At 35.2% G+C, this 26,518-nt stretch overlaps 2 protein-coding genes, 1 long non-coding RNA gene and 1 other non-coding gene across 4 annotated transcripts; 2 read left to right on the top strand and 2 right to left on the bottom strand.

Annotated features, from left to right (window-relative positions):
* The first annotated feature begins 12,823 nt into the window (after nt 1-12,823).
* Nucleotides 12,824-13,618, top strand: LOC109793419 (uncharacterized). The gene is made up of 3 exons (XR_014432176.1): nt 12,824-12,921; nt 13,094-13,421; nt 13,507-13,618. It is a non-coding gene; the product is annotated as an uncharacterized LOC109793419 (transcript).
* A 2,283-nt stretch (nt 13,619-15,901) lies between these two features.
* Nucleotides 15,902-16,273, bottom strand: LOC145956054 (uncharacterized). Its single transcript, XM_083071613.1, has one exon. It carries the CDS (start codon nt 16,271-16,273, stop codon nt 15,902-15,904), a length of 372 nt encoding a protein of 123 aa, XP_082927739.1.
* Nucleotides 16,274-16,925: 652 nt separating this feature from the next.
* On the bottom strand, nt 16,926-17,525 carry LOC145956055 (uncharacterized). The gene has a single exon (XM_083071614.1). The coding sequence runs from the start codon at nt 17,523-17,525 to the stop codon at nt 16,926-16,928; it is 600 nt and encodes a 199-aa protein (XP_082927740.1).
* Nucleotides 17,526-18,508: 983 nt separating this feature from the next.
* LOC114914894 (uncharacterized) lies at nt 18,509-21,926 on the top strand. The gene is made up of 3 exons (XR_003803572.2): nt 18,509-18,592; nt 18,712-18,820; nt 20,971-21,926. It is a non-coding gene; the product is annotated as an uncharacterized LOC114914894 (long non-coding RNA).
* The last annotated feature ends 4,592 nt before the right edge of the window (nt 21,927-26,518 follow it).

Raw genomic sequence — 26,518 nt, forward strand, 5'->3', positions numbered from 1 at the left:
TTTTGCTTTGTTTTTCTCTTCTTCTTTTTTTTTTTTATTTATTTTTTTTTATTATTTTGTTTTGTAATGGCTGACCACATACTTTCTTCTTCCTAAAATTCCCCATTCTTCAACTCCCCCAAACTTATTTGATGTCATCAGTTTGCTCTCTTAACCAAAGCAAGGGTTATGGTTAATTTTTCATGGTTTGGGACAAGTGGAAGGTGTGGTGTTTAGGCTTAGAAAGGTATGGGTCAAGTGAAAAGTGGATATGGCTTCTTGGCTTAGATGGTTAACCAAATATGGAAATGTGAATGCCTTGATCATATAAGTGCATAACATAAGCAAACCACCAGGGAAACTCAAGCAAAGTCTATCATGCAACCTAAGCGTGGTTCACTCATCAGTGTTTAGGCTCAAACCTCACCCGGCTATGCATCCACAAACTATCAAGCTCAGCTCAATTCTATGATCAACATTGAAACCCGTATGCAACTAGTCATGAACTAAAGATCTAATGTGACTTGAAAATGTCTAGGGTACAAACACTATAAACATCAAGCAAACTACAATCCAGAATCAACCACAAGCAAAGCAAGTATCAACAAGATTAAAACCATGCTAAAGCAGAATATTCACAAAAAGAACCAACAAAGTAATCACCAAAAAGAAATAGATATATAAAATAGAGTTTTGGGACTAGAACAGTTAAACAACTACAACTGAGAAACAGAAAAATTGAATGACAACAAATAATAAAAGTAAAATGGTCCAAGGCCAGCTCCATCTGCATCATCATGGGGCCTGGTCATCATCAGCAGCTCCGGGGTCAGCTCCACCCTCCTCAGCAGCAACTCCAGCATCCTCGGAAGCTCCACCCCCCTCAAAGAAAGGAGCCTGGTCCCCAGGCCACCTCGTGTAAGCATGATAATCAGTGGTGGTGGGGAACTGGTAATCAGGGGCAGAGTGCAGCGTGAAACTCCTGAAGGCATCAAACATGAAGGTCTGTCCACGGTGGAGAGATTCCATCTGGCCCTGGTGCCTCTGCATAAAAGTATCCAGGCGGTCCTCCTGTCGCTGCATGAATGTGGCCATGCGACCCTCCAAGGCGTCAAAACGCTGATGGATAGTGAGTGGAGGGTCTGAGGCAGCAGCATCATCCATGGGCACGTCCTCCTGGGGCCCAGCAACATGAATAGGCTCGGGGGCAGGGACTGCTGGTGGCGCGCGGTCCTGGCAATAGGCAGAGATGTATCTGCTGTCAATGGCCCTGCTAGGACCCTCAAATGGTGGCGAGTGGACATCCACACCTGCCAACTGGCATAACTGCGTGATGAGAGATGGATGTCCAAGGGCGGAGCCAGGTGCAGAGTTGGCGCAGCCCGAGATCTCTATACAGATAATGCCTCCCAGGTCCACGGTCCTCTGAGTCATAATGCAATACATGAGCATGGACCGAGACCAGTGCAGGTCAGATACATGGGAGCACGGGAGAATGTTGGCATGCACCAAGGCTGACCAGATCCTGACCACTGGAAGAAGATCCCGGCGCTTCACGTGGAGAGGCAGCTGAGATCGGTTCCTGTGGAACCCACGTCCAGGTACGCAGATAGCAGCCTCTACTAGAGCGGGGTCCATCGTCTCCATGGTGTAGTTGCTATACTCTGACTCCTCATCATCCCTCAGCGCAGTCCCCAAAAATTGATTAATCTTCTGGGCGTCATAGGGGACTCGCACACCCCTAACATAGCTAACAAATGGCGCAATGCCCTCCTCCAATCGTAGGGCATTGGCGTAGAACTCCTTGACTACTGCTATGTTGGCCGGGAGTGGGTAAGAACCGAGCGTTCCCCATCGGCGTCGGCGTAGCTCGGCCTGAAACTCAGGGGCCTCACCTGGCTCTAACTCGACTCTCCTCTCAAGAATGAACTTCTTCGCACTAACTGACTCAAAGTGCTTCTCGTTGCGCTCGGCAACGGCGCCAAAAACTTGTTGAGAGTTCCGTTGAAACACTTTTGTTAATATTTGTAAATTCGTTTAATTCTATCAACGGTCTCAAACACGGCAAGTATACCGGCCGTTCAAGTAGTAAAAATATCGTATCCACAGGGATTAGAAGGTAATATAAGCATTTATTGACTATTCGTGACTAAAGAATAATTCCAATTTCATAGTTTGTGCAGTGAATTCAAAGTTGTGACTATTGGAATGAAAGCTGTAAATAAATATTGTTTTGTGAGTGGAAAAGGTAAGGAATGGTATTGTGGTATTGTGAGGTTGTGGGGGTCAGATTTCACCAAACGTAACACTAATGTATCCTTAATCTCTTGTTGAATTCATTGCTTAGTCAACCCATAAGTTTACTCAAACCTAATCCCTTAGAGAAAGAGCCTAGATGCGGATATTGAATATCAATCCCTTGAGTACCCAATATCTACACCCGCATTACGGGCTAGGGTTTAAGACTACTAATGGGTCAAGCTCTATCCCTAGATACAATCACCACTAGGCATATGTTTCAGAACTAGTTTCAAAGGTTATTTTCGAATACCCATGGAACCTTAAATCATGCAAAGGGTGATCAATCCAAAGCAAGCATTAAGAATAGAAACAAACACAACAACGAATAAAACAACATGTATATATATCATTAAAATCGTAAAGATTACAATAGAGTACGTTGGTTACATCTAACCCCACAAAATGGGTGAAACCACTCAACAAAGAGGGCAAATACAAAATAGAGATGGAAGAGGAAGTGAAGAACCGAAGGAAAGATCCGCACACGGACGATCCCAAGCCCTGGGAATCCCTTCCGCAGCTGCTGGAGGCGCCCAATGTGAGAATGGAGAGAAAGATCCCCGAAAATGGCTTCAAATACGAGCCTGGGAGGTCAGATTAGGGTTTCGCGCCCGGCGCATAAGTCTTCGCGCCCGGCTCAGAGTCTTCTGAGCACTTTCTGCCTCGTTATAAGCCCGGCGCAATTAGTTTTACGCCCGGCGCAGTGTCTTCCAGAGGCTTTCAAGCATTCTCTGCCTTAGAGAAAGCCCGGCGCAATTCTCTATTAAGCCCGGCGCAATTCGTTCCAGAGAGTATTGAGGTACTCTCTGCCTCGATCACGCCCGGCGTGGGTGGAGTCTCGCGCCCGGCGCATGTATGACTTCCAGAAGTCCACTGCTCTGTTCTTCTCAAGCCCGGCGCGGAGTCATCTTGCGCCCGGCGCAGCCACTCTGCTCTGCTCCTTGGCTCCTTATGTTTCCAATCCAAAAGATCTTCAATCCTCAAATCTCTAGCTCAATACCTGCACAAAAATGAGGTGTATTAAGGTATTGTTAGCTAAATTTGGGTTAGTTATATCTGCACACAAAATGAACCAAAAAGAGAACAATTATATTGCAATGGTTCAAAGGATGAGTGGAATTTGTTCAATAAATCTCATCCAAAAAGAGGTAAAATTGAGACTTAACATATGGTCTTTTAAGTAGTTTTAATAATAAGAAAATAAGAGATATATAAATATAAGATATGTGTCTTATAAAATATTGAGCCTTATCTCAAATATCATTAGTTTTTTAAAAATTAATTTATATAAATAATACTATTATTAAAAAATTTTGGAGGCCTTATAAATTTGGGGGTTCTAGGCATTAGTCTTAATTACTTTATTGAATATCCAGCCCTGATAATTTATATATTCAAACATAGTATTTATTTATATACATAATTTATTTTAAATATTACATATTTATATATATAATAAATATTTAACATATATATACTGTATATACTAAAATATTAGTTAACGGTTGAAAATCTCCTTTCATTTTCCATAATCCCTTTTTTCTCTTTTTAAGTAATTATCTTTAATAAAATATTTGTTTATATTTATTTAAAATATCCTTTCATCTTCCATAATCCTTTTTTCTCCTTTTAATTAATTCTTTAATGAAATCTGTTTATATTTATTTAAAATCTTCTTTCATATTCCATCATCATCTTTTTTCTTCTTTTAATTAATTATATTTAATGAAATCTTTGTTTATATTTATTTATCTAGAGACCACCCCTCTTGAGTTCTTTCTAACGAAAATTGTAACAGAAAATCTCTGTTATTTCTTCGACCTTTCTCTCTTGTATCTATATTATATTATTTGTTTATCTTATTTCATCTATTACAATGTTTTTTATCTTAAACCATCACCTATAAAATCATCTTCTATCTGTATTCATATATTATATATTAAAAAGAATTTAATTATATGATATAAATAATTGATTACAGTTTTATATATTAAATTTGACTTATATGATGCGAAAGTTAAATTATTAGTTATATTTAAAATTTGTATAATAAATAAATATTTTAAAATAAATAAATTATATTTAGATATATTAGTTGTGAGGTAAAATTATTTTTATAATTATTGATACTTTATTTTAAAATTTAAAATAAATATAATAAATATAAATTGACAAGACAGAAGTTGTGGCTGTCTATGCAATTTGTCTAACAGTGCCCATTGTGTGTATTTGCATCCTAATTGTGTATACATACTACATGCATATGTAATGAGTTAACACCTAATTGTGTCGTCTTCCTTAACTAATAAGAACAAACCAGATTTTTGCTATGAAACACATTCAATCATACAAAACATGCATTTATCATTAGCAAAAATAAGAATAGCTAACTGAAATAAAAATAGAGGTTTCACACAACCAATATTTTTAATAGAAATTTGACTACAATCTAATGACTTCTCTCTTCACGGAAGTTATTGCTTTTATCTCCTTATGTGTCAAATCATGGTTGAGCTTGAGCAGTTAGAGACATAAACTTTGCCAATGTAATTTTTGCTTTTACGAGTACCGTTTTGGTTCTTCCTCTCATCTAGCAGCAAATAATAATTCTCAGTTTTTTTGTAGAGAAAAACCACTTTCATCCATATGAACAATATTTTGCGTACTTTTAAATTTCGGATTGACAAGCGAAATTCAAACCGTGATCTTTTATTTTCTTATTTCAATAGTGGTTTTATTGCACTTGAATGACGTCACATAATCCTTGATGTTACAAGCCTAAATCATAATTGTATCTCACTTATGCAATTTTTCGTCAACATTATTTTATTTTATTTTATTTTATTATTATTATCTTTTTTTTGCAGTAGAGCACTATAAGTTCCTCATAGCTGACCACTTTTATCTTTTTTTCCCTGACTTGGAGGTTCTACAACTTCCATGTTGTCTTGGCTTCCATTCATGATTTCTGTCACAAAATAAAAGTGAGATACTAAAATAATATAAATAATTTTAATTTCAATAAAAAAAATATAACTTACACATGATGAGAAACAGAACCTTCAGTTTTTAATGGAGAACATGATTGCAAGACTATTTAAACATATTTTTGTAAATTATTAGACTTTATTGTCAACCAATTTCTTCACGACACCATTTTTTTTATAATAAAAATGATCATAATAGACATTAAACTTAAATCTTCATGTTTCTTTTACTTCAACTCTTGCTCCTCAACCACTACACTAACCTGATGGTATATGCCATCTTTTAAAATTGTATCAATAAGTCAATGTTTATCTGTCTTTGGTGTTTGACTCTTCCTCAATAATGTTCCCTCTCTTCCACAGTGTTTGCATTACCATCATGTTGCTCTTCAATGTTCATCGATTCTTCAACGTCTGACTTTTCCTATGTGCTCCTCTATTCTACAATGTATGCATTACCAACATGTGGTTCTTCATTTAAGTCGAGAGTGAATGCTGATTTTGGGAGGATGTTTCTTGAGAATATTGAATAGTATTGAGATTAAAAGCAAATTTCTCTTCTACTCCAATATTCAAATCTATGTCAGATAATGAAAATGTATCATTTTAAGCCATGATTGTAGAGTTGTAAATTTTTTAAACATTGAATCAGAATTGTATATACCGTCAAATATGATTAGTATCCATTAAGTTTTAAGGGGTTGACCTCTTCCAAAAGATGTTTTTTCATACACACAAATCCGAGAATCAAACTCCTTATCACATATTTAAGGGACAAAATTATCTGTCATCCATGTCATACTATATTTATTGAGGAAGAGAAAATATATAATAAAAACATGACTCTTATCGCAAATGATTCTCTGTCAGACTGAGGATGAGTGTGAAATTAAGGCTAAGTATGGAAAATTAGCCAAAAATTTATTCTCTCTTGAATCTTTACCAATTGTCACTTGTTTCTTTTCCAACCGTCTTCCCAACTACAAAAAAGCTTGTAAATGACCTACTAATATGAATTAAAGATTATAGTTAACTTTCTAAAAATTTACATTAAATCTTGAATAAATCAAGGTCTCAAGTCAAGGAAAATTGGATAAGTGCTTTAAGATAAAAGAAATTAATTATAACACTTATCAGTTAGCCATCATTATTAGGATGAGATTTCTTTTGTTGTTTTGTGAAAAGGGAAAGAGAGAAACCTTACTTTCTGTATAAGTCTTGAAATTAAGAGCTACACTAAACTTTTTGGCTTGTTTCCATAAACAATGTCACGATAAAATTGAAGAGAATGAGAAAGATACCTTATTCCACACTAATAAATGGTAAGGGTAGTGAAGAAATTCGGTACTTGAAGATATTCTGCTTCCAAGTTTTCATCTGTTTGGATTTATAATCTGTGTTTCATCGACTGCTGCCAAAGCATTTTAATCAGTGCTTCAAGATATTTTGTTGTCCTCAGAGGGGTAATGAATCTAACTGCTTTGTCCTTGTTGTAGCAACATGATTGAAATAAAGAATCATAGTTTCTGAATGGCACCAAGTGCTACCGTACTCTACTTCACTTATAAACCAGCATAAAATAACATCGATGTTGTTCAGGGAAAAGTTTATTCTATGAACCTGCTGCTTTATATGGCACCTATAGCTATGATGGTCTTACTTCCTGCAACACTGTTGATGGAGAGAAACGTGATTCGAATCAAAATAAGCCAATAGCTCTTGCAAGAAAGGATATCAGAATTTTTTGGTATCTAAGTTCTTCTCTCGCATATTTTGTGAACCTGACTAATTTTTTGGTAACCAAACATACAAGTGCACTTACCCTTCAGGTATGTCCTAATTACCATAGAACCAATTCTTGTTTAATAAGGCATACCATATACATTTGTCATTTTTCTTTTTCATATGGCCATGTGGGAATAACTTGACAGAATAAGGACTCATTTTAACAAATTTCCTTCATTTCACATACTAAATTCTAAGGGGAGCAAACTTAAATGAAGCTAACAACAGTTGTTGAGCATTCAAAAACCCCATTTCAATGATAGGAATGCTTGGCTATGCACTCACTGTTATTGGAGTTATATTATACAGTGAAACCAAAAAGAGGTATATATAGCAGAAATTAGAAAAATTATTATCTAGATTACCAATCAGGGCAGAGTGTGATTTACCACGAGCGAGAGGACCAACAAGTTATTCATATAAAATTATGAGCTTGCAGCAACAACTTTGTTACACGTGAACAGTGAACACGAATATTTTTTCCCCTCCTTTTTCATTCATTGCAATTTGCAAGCGGTGTGGAAGTAGTCACACTTTCATGCTCATTCACTTTTTTCAGTCATTTTTAATTTGCTTTGCTGTTCCTTCAATCACTGCAACTTCTTTTTCATAGCATTTAAAAAGGAACTCCAATAATTTAGCGAGAGGACCTGTCACGTACATGATAATGCAAGTTTTGTATTTATATTTATCCTTTTTAAATTTTAGGAAAATGCGAAGTAGTAGTATCTATCCTAAGAGCATTGGATAAGAAATAAAAGATGAAAAGTATTTTATTAAAGTTTGTTAATGTACTCCATCGTAATTTTTAATAAAGAAAATATTTATTAATTCTTTAACCGATAGTTATTTTTTTTATAAGATCTCACTTGTTTAATACCAATCACGAAATAGGTAAAAAGATTGCACAGAACCTTATCATTCGAAATTTGGACACGGTAGTTTTCAGTTTCAACACCATTAGAACATGTCGCAGAGTTATTTGTGAAAATCCATCTATTCATAGAACATCATCATTTTCCAAAAGCATATATAGAAGATTATCTTCTGAAAAAATCATATCATCTAGTTAGCAAATACAGCTGAACAAAAGGTGTTACACTTTTTTTCTTCTGTTTTTTTTTTTTTTAAAAAAAAAGAGTTGTTACACTTGGACTGTTTTGTAAAAGTTGGTAATTGAAAGCTGTTAAGTTAGTTTATTGAACTATAAGATTTTATTTTTTAACTCTCTGAAAATTAAAACAAACTAAGAACACTTCAATGGTAGTGCTTATTGTGTTGCTTAAGAATAAGCAACAGTACTTAAATTTCCATTAGAATGTTTAATTTTTTAAAATTTTGGTTTCTAATTTTTTATTTATTAATTTTAGTTTTAAATTTTTGTTGACTTTTACTTATAGTGTTTAAATTTTTTCTTCCATTAACATTTTGATTCGTAGTATTAAAACATGGAAAAAAAATTTTAATGATTAAAACTAAATAAAATTTGTTTAAAAATTAAAAACAAAATTTGACAAAATTTTAAATATTAAAATCATATTTTATTTTATTTTATTTTATTATAATTGAAACAAGCTCTCATGACCTTTTATGTGAGACTCGTCAAGAATTATTAACTGTTAACATAATTATCATTTTGACTATAAAATTTTATGTTATATGGGACTTTTTGGTTTTATTTTATTTTAAAAAATAAAAATAAATTATAAATAACATAAAATTAGTTGTTGTGACTGATAATTTGACACTTAATTAAATCAAAAAAGTCTTATACGAGTAATATATTTTGAAAGGCTCCATTTATATATATATATATATATATATATATATATATATATATATATATATATTATATATATATATATATATATATATATATATATATATATATATGAGGAGGGTTCAAACGATGTCGGTGTAACTTTAACTAAGTGTTACACCGCTCAATAACTTTATATTAAATGTAAATTTTATAAATCCAACTGTTAGATTGAAAGTTCATATCTCTTAGATCATATATATCAAATTTTATATTATTCTAAGATGATTTGATACTTCATTCTCGTAAAACAAAATTGACGTAATATATACATTTCAAAATATACTAAAATATGAACACTTTGATTACCTTCAAGTTGTTGTTCAATTTTAACAAAATTTGACATATATGATCTAAGAGATATGAACTTTCCATCTAACGGTTGGATTTACAAAATTCACATTTAATATAAAGTTATTGAGCGGTGTAACACTTAGTAAAAGTTACACTGGTGTCGTTTGAACCCTCCTCTATATATATATATATATAAATTGCCTAGGCAAAACAATTCAATACACGATGTTGAACTCTAATTAGATGTTGATTTATGAAGTACTAATACTTGCACGCTGGCCATATAATTCTAATTAGACGTTGATTTACGATGTATCAATACTTGTAATTTTATTAGACGCAAATTAGAAAAATAAATATTATTATAATTTTAATTTACACAAATTAAACTACTTTTATTGTAATTGAATTTATATTGTTATAATTTTATTAGTGCATATTTAATTTTTATATTTAATTTTGTTGTAATTTTTGATAATTTTATTTTATTATGTAATTTCTTTTTATTATTGTAATTTTTTTATTATGTAATTTCTTTTGTTTGTTATTCATATTTATATATTATCCATAATAATTAATTTTATAAAAATTTATCATAAAGTGTAGTGTAAGGTGTCAAAAAATGTAGTATGAATTGTAAAAAAATAGGGATGCTTATAAACAATTTTTATTAAAATAAAAATTATAAAAATATAGTATAAGTTGTTTATGAGTGACATGACACAATAAAACTCATTTAAAGTGGTTGAAAATTATTTATAAGATACTCTAAGAACGAGGAAATAAAACTCTTGCTATATCAACGAACAAAGTTTGACGCAGAGGAGGAAGACAAGAATCAAAGATAATAACCAAAGTTGATTCCTAATTTGGGACACAAGGTCCATCTGGTGCTCATTTGTGCTGTGCTAAAATAATGTATGACCAGCAAAAGTCATGTTCTCGAAATACAAATTAGATATTGCATATATTATGTCTATAGACAAAAAAAGAGTACTTATTTGGATGATCAAGTCAATGTTTTTGTGGGACTCAGAGTTCAGTTGAATGTGTCTGAGTATGGTCTAACTGAGTTTAGTGATATATAATTTTCGAATGGGTGATGGTTTTCAATTTTCAATTTGTGTCTACTCGTATTTGGGTGATATAGTTTGCTAGCATTGTTTTGGATTTTGTAAAATTGATTTTTGGTTAAGAGTAAGTTTGAAGTGATTTATGTTTTCGAAATTTTCATCTCAGAATAAGTTTGTGTTGTTAACTCAATGCAGAGTTTGTGTTTTGGTGAGAATCTCGTTAGACATCACCAAATGTGGATTTAAATGTCTCCCTCCACTGCTAAGCCGAACACAGGATCAGTCTTTGTTAGATGTATAGGGATCTTTTGCTTATGTGATATGATTTTGTTGTTTTGTCTAAAAAGAGCTTGTAAAATAAGTGATCTTTGTAAAATTCAGAGATGTGCTGAACAAACAAAAAAATAACTTTTTTCTTTGCGTTTGAGTTTATCTCTTTCTGTTAATAATAGTTTTTGTTAGTCAATGGTGGTCACAGTGGATTTTGACTGCTCTGACATGATGAAAAGTATGCATTGCAAGCTGTTTGCCTTTTCAAGGATCAACATTTGATGACTTGTATATGCCCTGACAAAATGTTTGACTTGGTAATGGTAATAAACTCTGGATGATTTGTTATTAATCTAACCGAATGGAACAAACAAGTGGGAATGGGAAGAAAAGAGAAGGAAACGAATGAAACAAAGCTATTGTTCCCCACAGATTTGATGATTAGTGAGTGTACAGGTAGGGGGGTTCGGCCACCACCCCATCGGCCGCCGAATGGCGGAACTAGGAAGCCGAATGCCAATCGGCCACCAGGATCGGCCTACCATCATTTGGTACTCTTAATCAAAGATTAGGGGTTAATTAGTCGATTAAGGTGTATTACCTAATACGGTAAGTACGTCACAGGGCCCATGGGGTCCAGGGCCCATAAATGTCAGTATAAATAGCTCAGGAAAAAAGGTAACGTCACTGTTCATTAATTATCCTAGATATCTGTGCTTGTCCTGACTTGAGCGTTGGAGTGCCTTCTGCAGGTACCAACCCCTCTACTCACATCGGATCGGAGCACTCGTTCGGCCTTCAGACTGCGAGAAGATCATTGGTGTATCCTCTTTGTAGGTACAGTGAGCAAATGCTATCGAACTCCATTACCCCTCAAGTTTCCACCATTCCACCTCTTGAATTTGTTTCTTTCATTTTATTTTAAACTCCCAAGGAAGAAATATTTTTGTGTTTCCCTTGTTCCCATCTGTCATCCTAACCAGTCATCCAAATACAGTGTATAGATGTAGCTGTTATGTATTTAATCTTAGGTAGCACAACTAGGGGTGGGTATATGGACTCGAGTCCGCGGACCGGTCCGTAAGTCCGCGGACTTCACGGATAACGGACTCAATTTTTTTAATCCGTATAATCATATGGACTTTTTAGGTCCGGCCCGTTAAGTCCGCGGATTTTGCGGATTTAATCCGCGAGCCCGCGGATTACCCGTTTAAATGTGGAACTTTAAATTTGTTTGGTTGTGTATTAAGACTTTTAAAGTTTTAAGGTAGTAAGGCTTTAATATTTGGTTAATAGTTGGTATGCTTGGACTTTAAATTTTAAAGGCATTGAGACTTAAATATTTCTATTAGAAATTTAGAATGTATAAACTTTGTTATTTAAGACTTTGGTTTATTATTTATATAATGTTTGATGTTACTATTAGAAGTATATTTATATCATTTTATATGTATTTTTTTTCCTCATGTTTTCATAGGTTAAATAAAGAAAAAGAAATTCAAAATCTCATTAAATGTGTCAATATTCATTAAAAAAATTTAGATTTAATTGGGCCCGCGGACTTATCCGTTTATCCGCGGGTTTCACGGGCCGGATACGGACTTGAAAATTTAAGTCCATTTATTTCGCGGACCGGATTTATCCGGCCCGTTAAAAATGCGGATTTCGCGGACCGGGCCTTAAACGGGCCGGACCGGTCCGCATACCCACCCCTAAGCACAACACAGTTACATACTTTAAAAATTGAATAATCCTCTAAATTATCTCGTAAGTATGAAGCATCATTTGCATTATCTGAGGTTTATATGGCAACAGTATTCTTGACATATGTTGATTTTTGTCCTGACCCGACTTCCTGTTATTGGAGATTGATATGTCTTGTTATATATTTGTGACCGATTTTTTGGTGTGTTTCTTGTATCCTGCTCACTTGTTAGTCATCATACTGATTTTCGAAGTACTCATTTGCGGCTATTTACTCAGATTAGTCATTAAGTTCTTGCATTTGAAATAGGTGTGTACTATTCCTTTGGACACTGCCAAAGTTAGGCTTAAACTTCAAAAACAAGCTGTAGCTGGTGATGCAGTCTCTTTACCTAAATATAAGGGTATGCTGGGAACAGTGGCAACCATTGCCAGAGAAGAAGGTCTTTCAGCTCTCTGGAAGGGCATTGTGCCAGGGTTACATCATCAATGTTTTTATGCAGGTTTATGAATTGGGTTATATGAGCCACTGAGTTTTGAATATTGTTGCTGAATATAGTTCATTTATTTTAGTTTATATACTGTTTGATTGTGTTATCTTATGTTGTACATCACATGTGTTGTTAACAGGTTAAGACTTTATATGTGGGAAAGGACCATGTTGGTGATGTTCCATTGTCAAAGAAAATTCTTGCTGCATTTACAACTGGTAAAGCCCAATGCTGGAAATATTGGGAATAATTTGTATATTTGTTATTATATGAATTTATTTTCTAATCTATGAATATTTACTTTTTCTTGGTAGGAACTTGTGTTATTCCTATCTAAATACTCATAGCAATTACTCAATTTTGAACTCCTTAAATTTGTATTGTCAACAGGTGCTGTGGCAATTGCAGTGGCAAATCCAACTGATCTGGTCAAAGTTAGACTTCAAGCAGAAGGGAAATTACCTCATGGTGTTCCCAGACGCTACTCTGGATCTTTATATGCTTATTCAACAATTGTGAGACAGGTCTGTGCAACCCAATATAGTTTATTGAAGAGAAAAATATATTTGGTTCATTTTTGTTGTAATTATTTTTATTCTAACCTACATCTAACACACAGGAAGGAGTTCAGGCTCTTTGGACCGGGCTTGGCCCCAATATAGCAAGAAATGCTATCATCAATGCTGCTGAATTAGCCAGCTGTGATCAAGTGAAGCAGGTAATTTAAAAGTGTCTTGAGGCCTAGCACTGTGGATCAAACTTTTCTCATTTATATATGTAAATAACTATGTTGTTTTATGCAGACTATTTTGAAAATTCCAGGATTCACTGACAATGTTGTTACTCATCTCCTTGCTGGTCTTGGAGCGGGGTTTTTTGCTGTTTGTATTGGCTCCCCAGTTGATATGGTAATATTTTAGCATTTACTAAAGAATAATCATTGTTGATTTGACTTTTTTTTATTGCCTCAGTGTTTTATATATAGTGTGTTAATAGTTGTTTCAATTTGAAATGAATTTTGCACTTGATATTCCCTTTTCCACCATGACGAATTTAAGAATCCTGGGATGATTAGAAAATTGTAAAAAGTAGTAAACTTTTAAAGCTTATTAAGAATTTGTTGTTGACATCTGATCTTGTTAAGGTCCATTGTGTAGAAAAACAAAGAGAGACAAGTAATACTAAAATTATGGGTGATCGTAGCAACTCACTGTTCTTTCATTGAATAAGAGATGACCTTTAAATAGCCACTGTACAACGTACCAAATTAACAAGAAGATAACAAAAAATATCTTAAAAACAAATCTTATCAAAAACTATCTTATCTAAACTGAAACAAATAACTCAAAAGATAAAATAGACTAAACAAATAATTCCAAATAACTAACTCGGATATCTCTAAAATTTAAGATTATTTAACAAAACTCCCGCATAATCTTAAATTTCTCCTTCTTCTTTCATTCCGTAACTTCCTTAACTTCTAAAATGTTGTTGTCGGCAATGGTTTTGTAAAGATATCAGCCACTTGCTCTTTACTTCCTACGCGTTCGAGCTCCACGCTTCCTTCTTTCACCTTCTCCCTGATGAAATGAAATCGGACGTCGATGTGCTTATTTCTTTCGTGATTGATTGGATTCTTGGCTAGCTCGATTGCCGACCTGTTGTCTACTCGGATCAACACTTTCTCAGCTTTCATAATCTCCAGTTTGCTTAGCAAGTTTCTAAGCCAAACTGCATGTTGGACACTCCAAGATGCTGCTACATACTCGGCTTCACACGTTGATAGAGCTACGATTGGTTGTTTCTTTGATAGCCAAGTGAAAGCCGAGTTTCCCATGAAGAATACGTATCCAGCTGTGCTTTTCCGATCATCCACATCTCCACACAATCACTGTCCGAGTATCCAATAAGTCGGTAGTTGTCCGACTTAGTGAAACACAGTCCAAGTGACATCGTCCCCTTTACATACCTTAGTATCCTCTTTAATGCTTTCCAATGAGAATATCTCGGATCCTCCATAAAGCGGCTTGCAATTCCCACACTTAGCATCAGGTCGGGCCTTGTACTTGTCAAATACCTTAGACTTCCGATTAAGCTTCGGTACCTGCTTGCATCAACTCTTTCTGTTTCTCCATTTTTAGATAACTTCGTTCCAGGTTACATGGGAGTAGAAATTGGATTGCAATTCAGCATCTTTGCCTTGCTCAAAATCTCCTCGGCATACCTTTTTTGGGACACAAAAATACCTGTTGCTCTTTGGTCCACCTCTAAACCCAGAAAATACTTCATAATGCCCAAATCGGTCATCTCAAACTCCCTCTTCATCACTTCTTTAAATTCCTCAACCAGCTCAGCTTTGCTTCCCATGAATATCAAGTCATCCACGTATAGAGCAACGAACAATATATCCCCTTTGTACTTCTTTAAATAGAGAGCATGTTCATACGGACATTGTTCATAACCATTTCTCTTGAAGTAGATGTCTATTCTCTCATTCCATGCTCGAGGAACTTGCTTCAAACTGTACAAAGCCTTTTTGAGCTTCAACACCTTCTTCTCTTCACCTCTCCTCATGTACCCTAGAGGTTGCTCCACGTAGACTTCTTCCTCCAACACCCCATTCAAGAATGCTGACTTCACGTCCATTTGTTGTATCTTCCATCCATGCTGAGCTGCTAAGGACAGTAGTAATCGAATCGTTTCCATCCTTGTCACGAGTGCAAAAACTTCATCATAATCAATGCCTTTCTGTTGTTTATAACCCCTCGCCACAAGACGAGCTTTGTAGCGCTCCACTTCGCCATTTGCATTTGTCTTCCTTTTGTATACCCACTTCAAACCAATTGGCCGAGCTCCTGCGGGTAAATCTGTCAGCTTCCACGTCTCACTCTTCTCAATTGATCCGATCTCCTCATCCATTGCTTTCTTCCATCTCTCATCAAGTATCGCTTCTTCAAATTTTATATCTTCTGTTCCTGTCAATAGACATACTACATGTAACTCGTCAGTGGAGTTGTAGATGTCTTGCTCCTTTGCTTTGTACTCAGACGAGCTCGGAAAACTTGTTCTTGAATGCTTTCCGAGTACACACGCTTCACAAAACTTCTTGTCAAACTCAACACCACGTAGTCCCTGCATCGACTTCTTCCTTGATAGCTCGGCCAAACCTTCAAAGTTTAAATGCCCAAAACGAGAATGCTACATCATGGCTTCATCCTTCACGTCCAGCTTCAAGCACTTATTTTGAATGATGTTCAGCTCTAGTCTATACATCCGATTCTTTTTCATCTCTACTCGGGCTACTAGACGATCATGCTTGTCCTTCAAATAAAGTACTCGATCCTTCATCAGAACCGAGTTGCCTTTCTCCATTATCTGCCCCATGCTTAAGATGTTATTCTTAAGCTCGGGAACGTAGTAGACATTCCTTATTTCTCCAACTTGTCCATTCTTCTGCATATGCCTGATGGTTCCACGCCCTTTTACCGCCACCTTGGAATCATCCCCAAATGACACGAATCCAGCCTTCACCTTGATGAGTTCGTTGAAGAAACTTTTTTCTCCACACATGATTGCTCGCTCTAGTGTCCAAATACCAGACCGAGTTGTTTAAGCAACCCGAATCAAGCTCGGCTTCTGACTTCTCATCTGAGGTCGGAAGCTCAACTGCTGATCTCTCCACGCAACTCAAGTTTAGCTCAACCTCGGAGGCATAGCTCGGACGTAGCTTGGTCTCCGAGCTCTGCGTCATCATCAAAATTCCTGCTTCCTCGTCCTCTTCTTCTGTGAGAAGATTCTTCTCTTTCTCTTCACTTCGGCTTTTAGCTCGGCAATACTTTGCTATGTGACCGTATTTGCCACAGTTGTAGCAATTTGCCGATCTGCATTCCTTTGCGTAGTGACTGTGTTTGCCACACTTATAACATTCTACCTCCGACCTTGTCTAACTTCCTTGGCTACGATCACCTCGTCCTTGTCCACATTCCTTTGCATAGTGGCCGTGTTTGCCACACTTATAACATTCCACCTCCGACCTTGGCTGACTTCCTTGGCTACGATCACCTCGTCCTTGTCCACCTTCATGATCATCTCGTCCTCTACCTCGTCCTTGACCACCTCGTCCTTGTCCACTTGATCTTCGGTCCTGGGTGTTCCGAGTTCCATTCAAATCAAGTTGCGCTTGTAATGCTTGATCAAGAGTATCCTTCATCTTCCTCCTCCTTTATTCGTGGGCTTCGAGTGATCCTGCGAGCTCTTCCACTGAGAGAAGTGACAAGTCCTTTGACTCCTCAATTACGCATGCAATGCTCTTGAAATCATCTGTTAATGATCTCAAAATTTTCTCCACAATTCTACTTGCTGGCATTGGCTCCCCATTCCTTCCGAGTTGATTTGCCACCTTCTCCACCCGAGTTATGTACTCACATACTCGTTCCTTATCCTCCATCTTCAAACACTCAAACTCTCCTCGGAGAGTTTGAAGTTGGATCTGTCTGACACAGTGGTTACCTCTATGCACAACCTCCAAGATCTCCCATGCTTCCTTTGAAGACGCAGCGTTTGCAATCTTCTCGAAGCCTGATTCATCCACAGCATTGTACAAAAAATACAAAGCCGATTTGTCCTTTACTCGTGTCTTCTCCAATGTGGCAATCTGAGCCACAGATTGGTCTTCTTCCTCCTCGGGTTCTCGGTACCCCTTCTCTACTATGTCCCATAGACTTTGGGAACCCAACAGGGTCTTCATCTGTAAACACCAATTTTCATAATTGGTTTTCTTTGACAATTGTGGTACGGTCATTCCATTCACAACCTTCGCCATTACTGATCTCTTTCTTCACACAGGCGCACACTGTTTTCCTCTCACACTCGGCACTCAGAGCATAAAGCTCTGATACCAATTTGTAGAAAAATAAAGAGAGACGAGTAGTACTAAAATTATGGGTGATCGTAGCAACTCACTGTTCTTTCATTAAATAAGAGATGACCTTTAAATAGCCACTGTACAACGTACGAAATTAACAAGAAGATAACAAAAAATATCTTAAAAACAAATCTTATAAAAAACTATCTTATCTAAACTGAAACAAATAACTCAAAAGATAAAATAGACTAAACAAAATTCTGAATAACTAACTCGGATATCTCTAAAATTTAAGATTATCTAACACATTGCAGTAAATGTGTATAATTTCTTACCCCATTTTTATTTGGTTGCAAGGTGATCAAGTGAGCTTTCCACTAATTTTGTTGTTCTATCTTCATTCTAGTGTATATGCAAATTAAATGGAGAATGATGGGGGATTCTAGTTACAAAAGCACTCTTGATTGTTTTATCAAAACATTAAAGAATGATGTAAGTTACTTTACGTTGTTATCGTTTTGTTCTCGTAAGATCATATACCATGATTTTGCTTTAGCCACAAGTTACAATCATTAACTATTTGGATCCTTTGTCATTTCATAGCTATGGTGAATAAAATTCTTTGCAGCATTTGATCACGTCTAAGTAGTTGTAAGCAGTGGGTATAATCTGCAAAAGTGGCAGGCTGAACAAACCTACTTTTGTCCCTTCTAGTTATTTGATATATATTTATACATTCTCATTTCTTACCCCAGCTTATATATATGCACTCAAATCAAATTGACTTGCTTTATGTGTAACATAATCTTCCTGTTTTTTTTTTTTTTTTTTTCTTTCTATCTTTTCCTTTTCTTTTGCTTCATTATATTTTTCTGTGTAAGGACATATGTACACCGATACCAAAACTAATTTGTTAATGTTTTATATATTTTTTCAGGGACCCTTTGCCTTTTTATAAAGGGTTCCTCCCAAACTTTGGACAGCTGGGATCTTGGAATGTGATCATGTTTCTAACCTTAGAACAGGTATAATTTGAATATACTGCTACATGTATTCTTTTTTTGCCTGCACTCCCAAAAACTCATTTAACTTCTAATTGTTGAATTTATGGTTACTTGCTCACTTGTATATTTTTTTATGACAGACTAAAAAGTTCGTCAAAAGTTTAGAGTCGACCTAAGTTCAGTTTCCTTGAGATCTTTTAAGGGGATTGGTTGCAACTGCAAATGCAGTGGAAGTTGAGGAAAATAAAGGTTCGTATCTCTCTTCATTTTGCTAACCTGGATGGAGTCAACCACTTTTTTAGAGAGAAGAAAATGAAAGTAAACCGAGAATGTTATTCAAATATACTAGCTTTTAGCAATTACCAAATCTTCTGTAGGATTGAATGCTGTTTCCGTGCAATTCTCTTCAAATTTTATATGAACCGAGCTTGGACATGCGATTCTTTTCAAATTTAGAGGGATTCAAGCCTCAAACCAATCATTATAAATTTAAACACAACTTAGCCCTTGATCAAGACCAGATGTGTTATAATGGTGGCTATTGTAGTTGTATCAAAGTTCACGCAATTTGTGCATGAACCTTTGTTGATTGTTTGCGGGCAAAAACTTAATTAAAATCTGTTTAACTAATGGAAATTGATTAGTGTCTTTGAATAAGCTTCGTTATAAATAATTATAAAAGAATACATGAAGAAAAAATGAAAGATGTTTTTTTTGTAAACCAAAATTAGTTTATGCATAAACTATTTATAGAAATTTTTGCATACTAATTTTTAGGCTTTGCATAAGTTAATTATAAATTTATAACTAATGAAAAAAATAATTTCATTCTTCTTTAATATTTTTTCTTCTATAAGTGTTTGAAAATTTTTATCTAAACATGCTCATTTTAAAAACATGTCATTTGAAAATGAATACAATTTCTACTCTCAACTATAAGTGGTCAATAGCAAGTGCACGGGAACATATTTGTCCCGGCATGACCAGATGTTAGTCAATACTCTATCACATTTACATATTAAAAAACATCATATTCATATTTGTTATCTGTCATTGTTCCATGAATGTTGGCAATAATAGTTGCTTTCAAATCAACCCTTGGCTCTTCTTGAAAACGATTCCATTAAAACAAGTAATGTCTCAAAAATAGGTTTGATATTGATGATATTATTATTTTTACTTTAATTATTATAAATTAGGAAAAAAATATTATTTTAATGAATATTGTATAAATAGTGATTATTTTGTCATTTAGAAATATTACACGCAGCATTCCAAATTAGGTATAAACCTTTCTAAAGTGGATAAGCATCTACTATGTGTTTTCATTTTGTTACTGTTAACAATCTTTAAATTGTACTGTGTGCAAGCGGATAAGTAATATATTTGCTTGAAACTTTAAACAAAGACTGCCAGTCCAACTTAAAATACCACACTAACAAGGAACAAACACGAAAAAATGAGAAAGAATACTTCTAATTTAATTTTGAAATTTATATCATGATTATCATAAATTGTACCACTCACTAAAATATGAAAATTGAAACCTTATTTATAAGCGCAAATAGTATGTGTGCTTACTGTAAAATTTTTACATTACCATTTAATCAATGATAAATTTGTTAACTTTTATCATAATTATATTAAAAAAAGAAATTACTATGGTACCTTTCTAAATTAAGATGATTTTGTAGTCATTTTTTAAAACCAATAAAAATAATTTAAAGTGTATTTTTTTTTGTTCTTTTCACTTTAACTTCTTTTTTTCCGTATACTAAGTGATGTATTATTGCAACATATTCAACTATGAGAGCATTGTTCAGTATATTAATGCATTCCTCAGTTGAAGTGGGATGGACACATTCCATATATAAGAGATTCGGTCTCCATTCTGCAAACACAAACAAAATATGTAGAAACTTTTATATCTCTTTTAGGAATCAGTGGTAAACTACGGATATTTGTCAAGACATAAATCAAAACATTATATAATATATACTTACTTTTTTCGCTACCATAAAATTGTATAATGTTTGTCTAGCTGGTTAGCAGTTGTGTCTCCTAAAAAGGGGGGAAAAAAAAGAAGAAAGAAATATAAGCAGAATATGGCATTTGAATAACATCAAAAGAAAAATTCATGATCATGAATTAATTATACTTGGGCTGTTGTAGTGGAGTTTCACCCCTGGAATGTATTTGATTTCCATAATATTTGTGGTTTAATAGTTCAATTAAAATGGTAAAGATCAAAGACCATACCCATCAACCATCATGCATCCCTCAAACTTCTTGAGTTCTTGTTTCTAATCAAAATAACTTGTTGGACTAACAAATAATATATTATGTCTGTATTACTTATATTGGTTACTAAATCCATCTCTCGTCAACATAAATGCAAGACTTCTTGTCAAGCTTGTTTCCACGGATAAAGTTGACAACCTCAGGTGAAGCCAGCCTGTCAAAAACACCTACGACTGCTGCAGCCATGATCTCAAGAACAAGTGATATTAAGAGTTGAATGAGAAAGGTAAGAAATTGGTTGCAATTAATTCGATTGGTTCTTTATAGATGCAATGATAGTTGACTTCACTAAACTCTCATTACTTTTACTCGCTCGGCTTCAACACAAAGTGTAGTGATGGTTGGTATCACATCACACCCTATGCAGTTGGATTGGATGCTTTTTCAAAGACTCTTTCCTTTTGCACCACACAAGTAAGATGCTTTCTTGATATTCATATGTTTGAATTTATCTACTGTTAATTTAAAGTAGGTTATATTTATCAAATGCTTTAATTAGTGTTAAGATTTTGTTTACAAACTGTGCAAGGGGTAAATTGTTAGATAATCTTAAATTTTAGAGATATCCGAGTTAGTTATTCGGAATTATCTGTTTAGTTTGTTTTATCTTTTTGAGTTATTTGATAAGATAGTTTTTGATAAGTTTTGTTTTGATAAGATATTTTATTATTGTTAAGTCTTAATTTTACCTCTTTTTTGGATGAGACTTATTAAACAAATTCCACTCATCCTCTGAACCATTGCAATATAATTGTTCTCTTTTTGGTTCATTTTGTGTGCAGATATAACTAACCCAAATTTAGCTAACAATACCTTAATACACCTCATTTTTGGTGCAGGTATTGAGCTAGAGATTTGAGGATTGAAGATCTTTGGGATTGGAAACATAAGGAGCCAAGGAGCAGAGTAGAGTGGCTGCGCCAGGCGCAAGTTGACGCTGCGTCGGGCTTGAGAAGAATAGAGCAGTGGATCTTTTAGAAGTCATACATGCGCCGGGCTTAATAGAGAATTGCGCCGGGCTTGCTCTAAGGCAGAGAATGCTGGAAAGCCTCTGGAAGACTTATGCGCCGGGCGCGAAACCCAAATCTAACCCCCACAACCTCACAATACCATTATCCCATTTCTACCCCTTTCCATTCTAAAACTAATACTTTTTATAGTTTTAACATTCCAATAGTCATGCTCTTCAACTCACATTTACATGACAAACTACAATTTGGAATGATTCTTTAGTCACGAATAGTCAATAAATGCTTATATTACCTTCTAATCCCTGTGGATACGATATTTTTACTACTTGAACGGCCGGTATACTTGCCGTGTTTGAGACCGTTAATAGAATTTAACTGATTTCTAGATTTAAACAAAAGTGTTTTAACGGAAATCTCAACAATTATCTTCTTGTTAGTTCAATACGTTGTACAATGGCTATTTAAAGGTCATCTCTTATTCAATGAAAATACAGTGAGTTGCTACGATCACATAACATTAGTGTTACTCGTCTCTTCTTATTATTCTCTACAGATTGGTATCAGAGCTTTATGCTCTGAGTGCCGAGTGTGAGAGGAAAACAATATGCGCCTGTGAAGGGGAAGAAAGAAGAAAGAGAGAGTAATGGCGAAGGTTGTTAATGGAATGACCGTACCACAACTGTCGAAGAAAACCAATTATGATAATTGGTGTTTACAGATGAAGACCCTGTTGGGTTCCCAAAGTCTATGGGATATAGTGGAGAAGGGGTACCGAGAACCCGAGGAGGACGAAGACCAATCTGTGGCTCAGATAGCCACATTGGAAAAGACACGAGTGAAGGACAAATCGGCTTTGTATTTTCTGTACAATGCCGTGGATGAATCAGGCTTCGAGAAGATTGCAAACGCTGCGTCTTCAAAGGAAGCATGGGAGATCTTGGAAGTTGTGCATAGAGGTAACCACCGTGTCAGACAGATCCGACTTCAAACTCTCCGAGGAGAGTTTGAGTGTTTGAAGATGGAGGATAAGGAACAAGTATCCGAGTACATAACTCGGGTGGAGAAGGTGGCAAATCAACTCGGAAGGAATGGGGAGCCAATGCCAGTAAGTAGAATTGTGGAGAAAATCTTGAGATCATTAACAGATGATTTCGAGAGTATTGCATGCGTAATTGAGGAGTCAAAGGACTTGTCACTTCTCTCAGTGGAAGAGCTCGCTGGGTCACTCGAAGCCCACGAACAAAGGAGGAGGAAGATGAAGGATACTCTTGATCAAGCATTACAGGCGCAACTTGATTTGAATGAAACTCAGAACACCCAGGGCCGAAGATCAAGTGGACAAGGACGAGGTGATCAAGGACGAGGTGATCAAGTACGAGGTAGAGGACGAGGTGATCATGGAGGTGGGCAAGGACGAGGTGATCGTAGCCAAGGAAGTCAGCCAAGGTCGGAGGTGGAATGTTATAAGTGTGGCAAACTCGACCACTACGCAAAGGAATGCAGATCGGCAAATTGCTACAACTGTGGCAAATACGGTCACATAGCAAAGTATTGCCGAGCTAAAAGCCGAAGTGAAGAGAAAGAGAAGAATCTTCTCACAGAAGAAGAGGACGAGGAAGCAGGAATTTTGATGATGACGCAGAGCTCGGAGACCAAGCTACGTCCGAGTTGTGCTTTCGAGGTTCAGCAAAACTTGAGTTGCGTGGAGAGATCAATAGTTGAGCTTCCAAGCTCAGATGAAAAGTCAGAAGCCGAGCTTGATTCGAGTTGCTTAAACAACTCGGTCTGGTATTTGGACACTGGGGCGAGCAATCATATGTGTGGAGAAGAGAGTTTCTTCAACGAACTCATCAAGGTGAAGGCTGGATTCGTGTCATTTGGGGATGATTCCAAGGTGGTGGTAAAAGGGCGTGGAACCATCAAGTTTATGCAGAAGGATGGACGAGTTGGAGAAATAAGGAATGTCTTCTACGTTCCCGAGCTTAAGAATAACATCTTAAGCATGGGGCAGATGATGGAGAAAGGCAACTCGGTTCTGATGAAGGATCGAGTGCTTTATTTGAAGGACAAACATGATCGCTTAATAGCCCGAGCGGAGATGAAAAAGAATCGGATGTATAAACTGGAGCTGAACATCATTCAAAATAAGTGCTTAAAGCTAGATGTGAAGGATGAAGCAATGATGAGGCATTCTCGATTTGGGCATCATGAAGTACTTTCTGGGTTTAGAGGTGGACCAAAGAGCAACAGGTATTTTTGTGTCCCAAAAGAGGTATGCCGAGGAGATTTTGAGCAAGGCAAAGATGCTGAATTGAAATCCAGTTTCTACTCCCATGGAACCTGGAACGAAGTTATCTAAAAATGGAGAGGCTGAAAGAGTTGATGCAAGCAGGTACTGAAGCCTACTCGAGAGTCTAAGGTATCTGACGAGTACAAGACCCGACCTGATGCTAAGTGTGGGAATTGCAAGCTGCTTTATGGAGGATCCGAGGTATTCTCATTGGAAAGCATTAAAGAGGATACTAAGGTATGTGAAGGGGACGATGTCACTTGGACTGTGTTTCACTAAGTCGGACAACTACCGACTTATTGGGTACTCGGACAGTGATTGGTGTGGAGATGTGGATGATCGGAAAAGCACAGCTGGGTACGTATTCTTCATGGGAAACTCGGCTTTCACTTGGCTATCAAAGAAACAACCAATCGTAGCTCTATCAACGTGTGAAGCCGAGTATGTAGCAGCATCTTGGAGTGTCCAACATGCAGTTTGGCTTAGAAACTTGCTAAGCAAACTGGAAATTATGAAAGCTGAGAAAGTGTTGATCCGAGTAGACAACAGGTCGGCAATCGAGCTAGCCAAGAATCCAATCAATCACGAAAGAAGCAAGCACATCGACGTCCAATTTCATTTCATCAGGGAAAAGGTGAAAGAAGGAAGCGTGGAGCTCGAACACGTAGGAAGTAAAGAGCAAGTGACTGATATCTTTACAAAACCATTGCCGACAACAACATTTCAGAAGTTAAGGAAGTTACTCGGAATGAAAGAAGAAGGAGAAATTTAAGATTATGGGGGAGTTTTGTTAGATAATCTTAAATTTTAGAGATATCCGAGTTAGTTATTCGGAATTATATGTTTAGTTTGTTTTATCTTTTTGAGTTATTTGATAAGATAGTTTTTGATAAGTTTTGTTTTGATAAGATATTTTATTATCTTTTTGTTAGTTCAGTACGTTGTACAATGACTATTTAAAGATCATCTCTTATTCAATGAAAATACAGTAAGTTGCTACGTTTACACAATTTTAGTATTACTCGTCTCTCTTATTTTCTACATAAATGGGTTTTGATATTTTCTATTCAGTTATTGCCACGAAAGTGGAATATTTTTTCCCATGTGATATGTGTATCGTGCTGTATAGTGAGGGGACATAATTGACTTCCGGTGCTAACACGGTTTGTGGGACAAGTTATAGTGACTGCTTATACTAACAATTATTTTCTTCAACTCAAATTATTTTCTTATCACCAATTATATTCTTCAACCCACCCAGAAACCTGTCAGAACAATATATATTTCCTCAGTTTACTAACAACCTTCCATCAACTTAAGGCATATCTAGAATTTCAACTATCGCTTAGAACTAATAAATCTTGAATAGTTCAATATAAAACTTCATCTCTTCTTTGTTTTGTCCATCCTGACCAAAGGGTTTTACATTTCATGTTACATTCACAAAACCACAAAAGAAAGGCCATATGTGTATGGAACATTTGTCCTGGCATGACTATAAGTTTAAAACAATACTATCATATATATATAAAATAAAAAATAAGATAATAAAATAAAATAAGAACTATCATAATATTTATATTTGTTATCTATCGATGTTTGTGACAATAATAATAATGTCTTCTCATCTCATCCTTGGTGTACCTCTTCTCATAAGCGATTCAACTTAACTAGTAATGTCTCAAAAACAGGAATTGATATTTATACCAATATTTTTTTTCCTTCTGATCATTATAAATTAGGAGAAAAATCAATATATTATTTTGGCATATAGGAATTACATGCGGCATTCCAAATCATACAGCATCTACTGTGTGTTTTCGTTCTGTTAGTGTTGACAATCTTTAAATTGTACGTATAAAAAGAACCTTCACAATTGAAGGTTATAACCAATTGGGAGCTAACAAATTACAACACTACTCCCACTAATGTAATGTGTAAAACATTTTCAATTGAGTACTGTATTAATAAGCTTTTCAATTTAGGGTTTATGAAAATAAAAATATTTAATGAAACACCTGTATTTTAAAGCATAAAAAATATAATTGGATAAAAATGTTTAGCTGAAACTAAATTCAAATTTAAAAATTAAAAACAACATTTATTTTAAAAAATTAATAAAAACATATATTATTTTTTAAAAGAGAATATTATTTGTTTTACAGGTAAAAGAGTAATTTATTCCCAAATAATTACATTATATTCAAATACATTCATAGCGTGAATTAATAGATTTTATTTTAATTTTGATTTTAAAAATTTTAATTAATATTTGTGATGATAATTGTTAATTATTGACTTTTCTTGTTAATGATCCTCATAGTTTGAAAAAAAGTAAACTTCCACGTTCCAATCCCTATAAAAGTAAGAAACTGAAGCAAAGGC

This window comes from Cajanus cajan, chromosome 3, assembly GCF_000230855.2.
Source record: "Cajanus cajan strain Asha chromosome 3, NIPB_CcT2T_4, whole genome shotgun sequence".
NCBI classification, from domain to species: domain Eukaryota; kingdom Viridiplantae; phylum Streptophyta; class Magnoliopsida; order Fabales; family Fabaceae; genus Cajanus; species Cajanus cajan.

What these genes read in the sequence shown, in the direction of transcription:
- LOC145956055 (XM_083071614.1), bottom strand. Translation starts at nt 17,525, where the DNA reads ATGGCGAAGGTTGTGAATGGAATGACCGTACCACAATTGTCAAAGAAA.
- LOC145956054 (XM_083071613.1), bottom strand. Translation starts at nt 16,273, where the DNA reads ATGTGTGGAGAAAAAAGTTTCTTCAACGAACTCATCAAGGTGAAGGCT.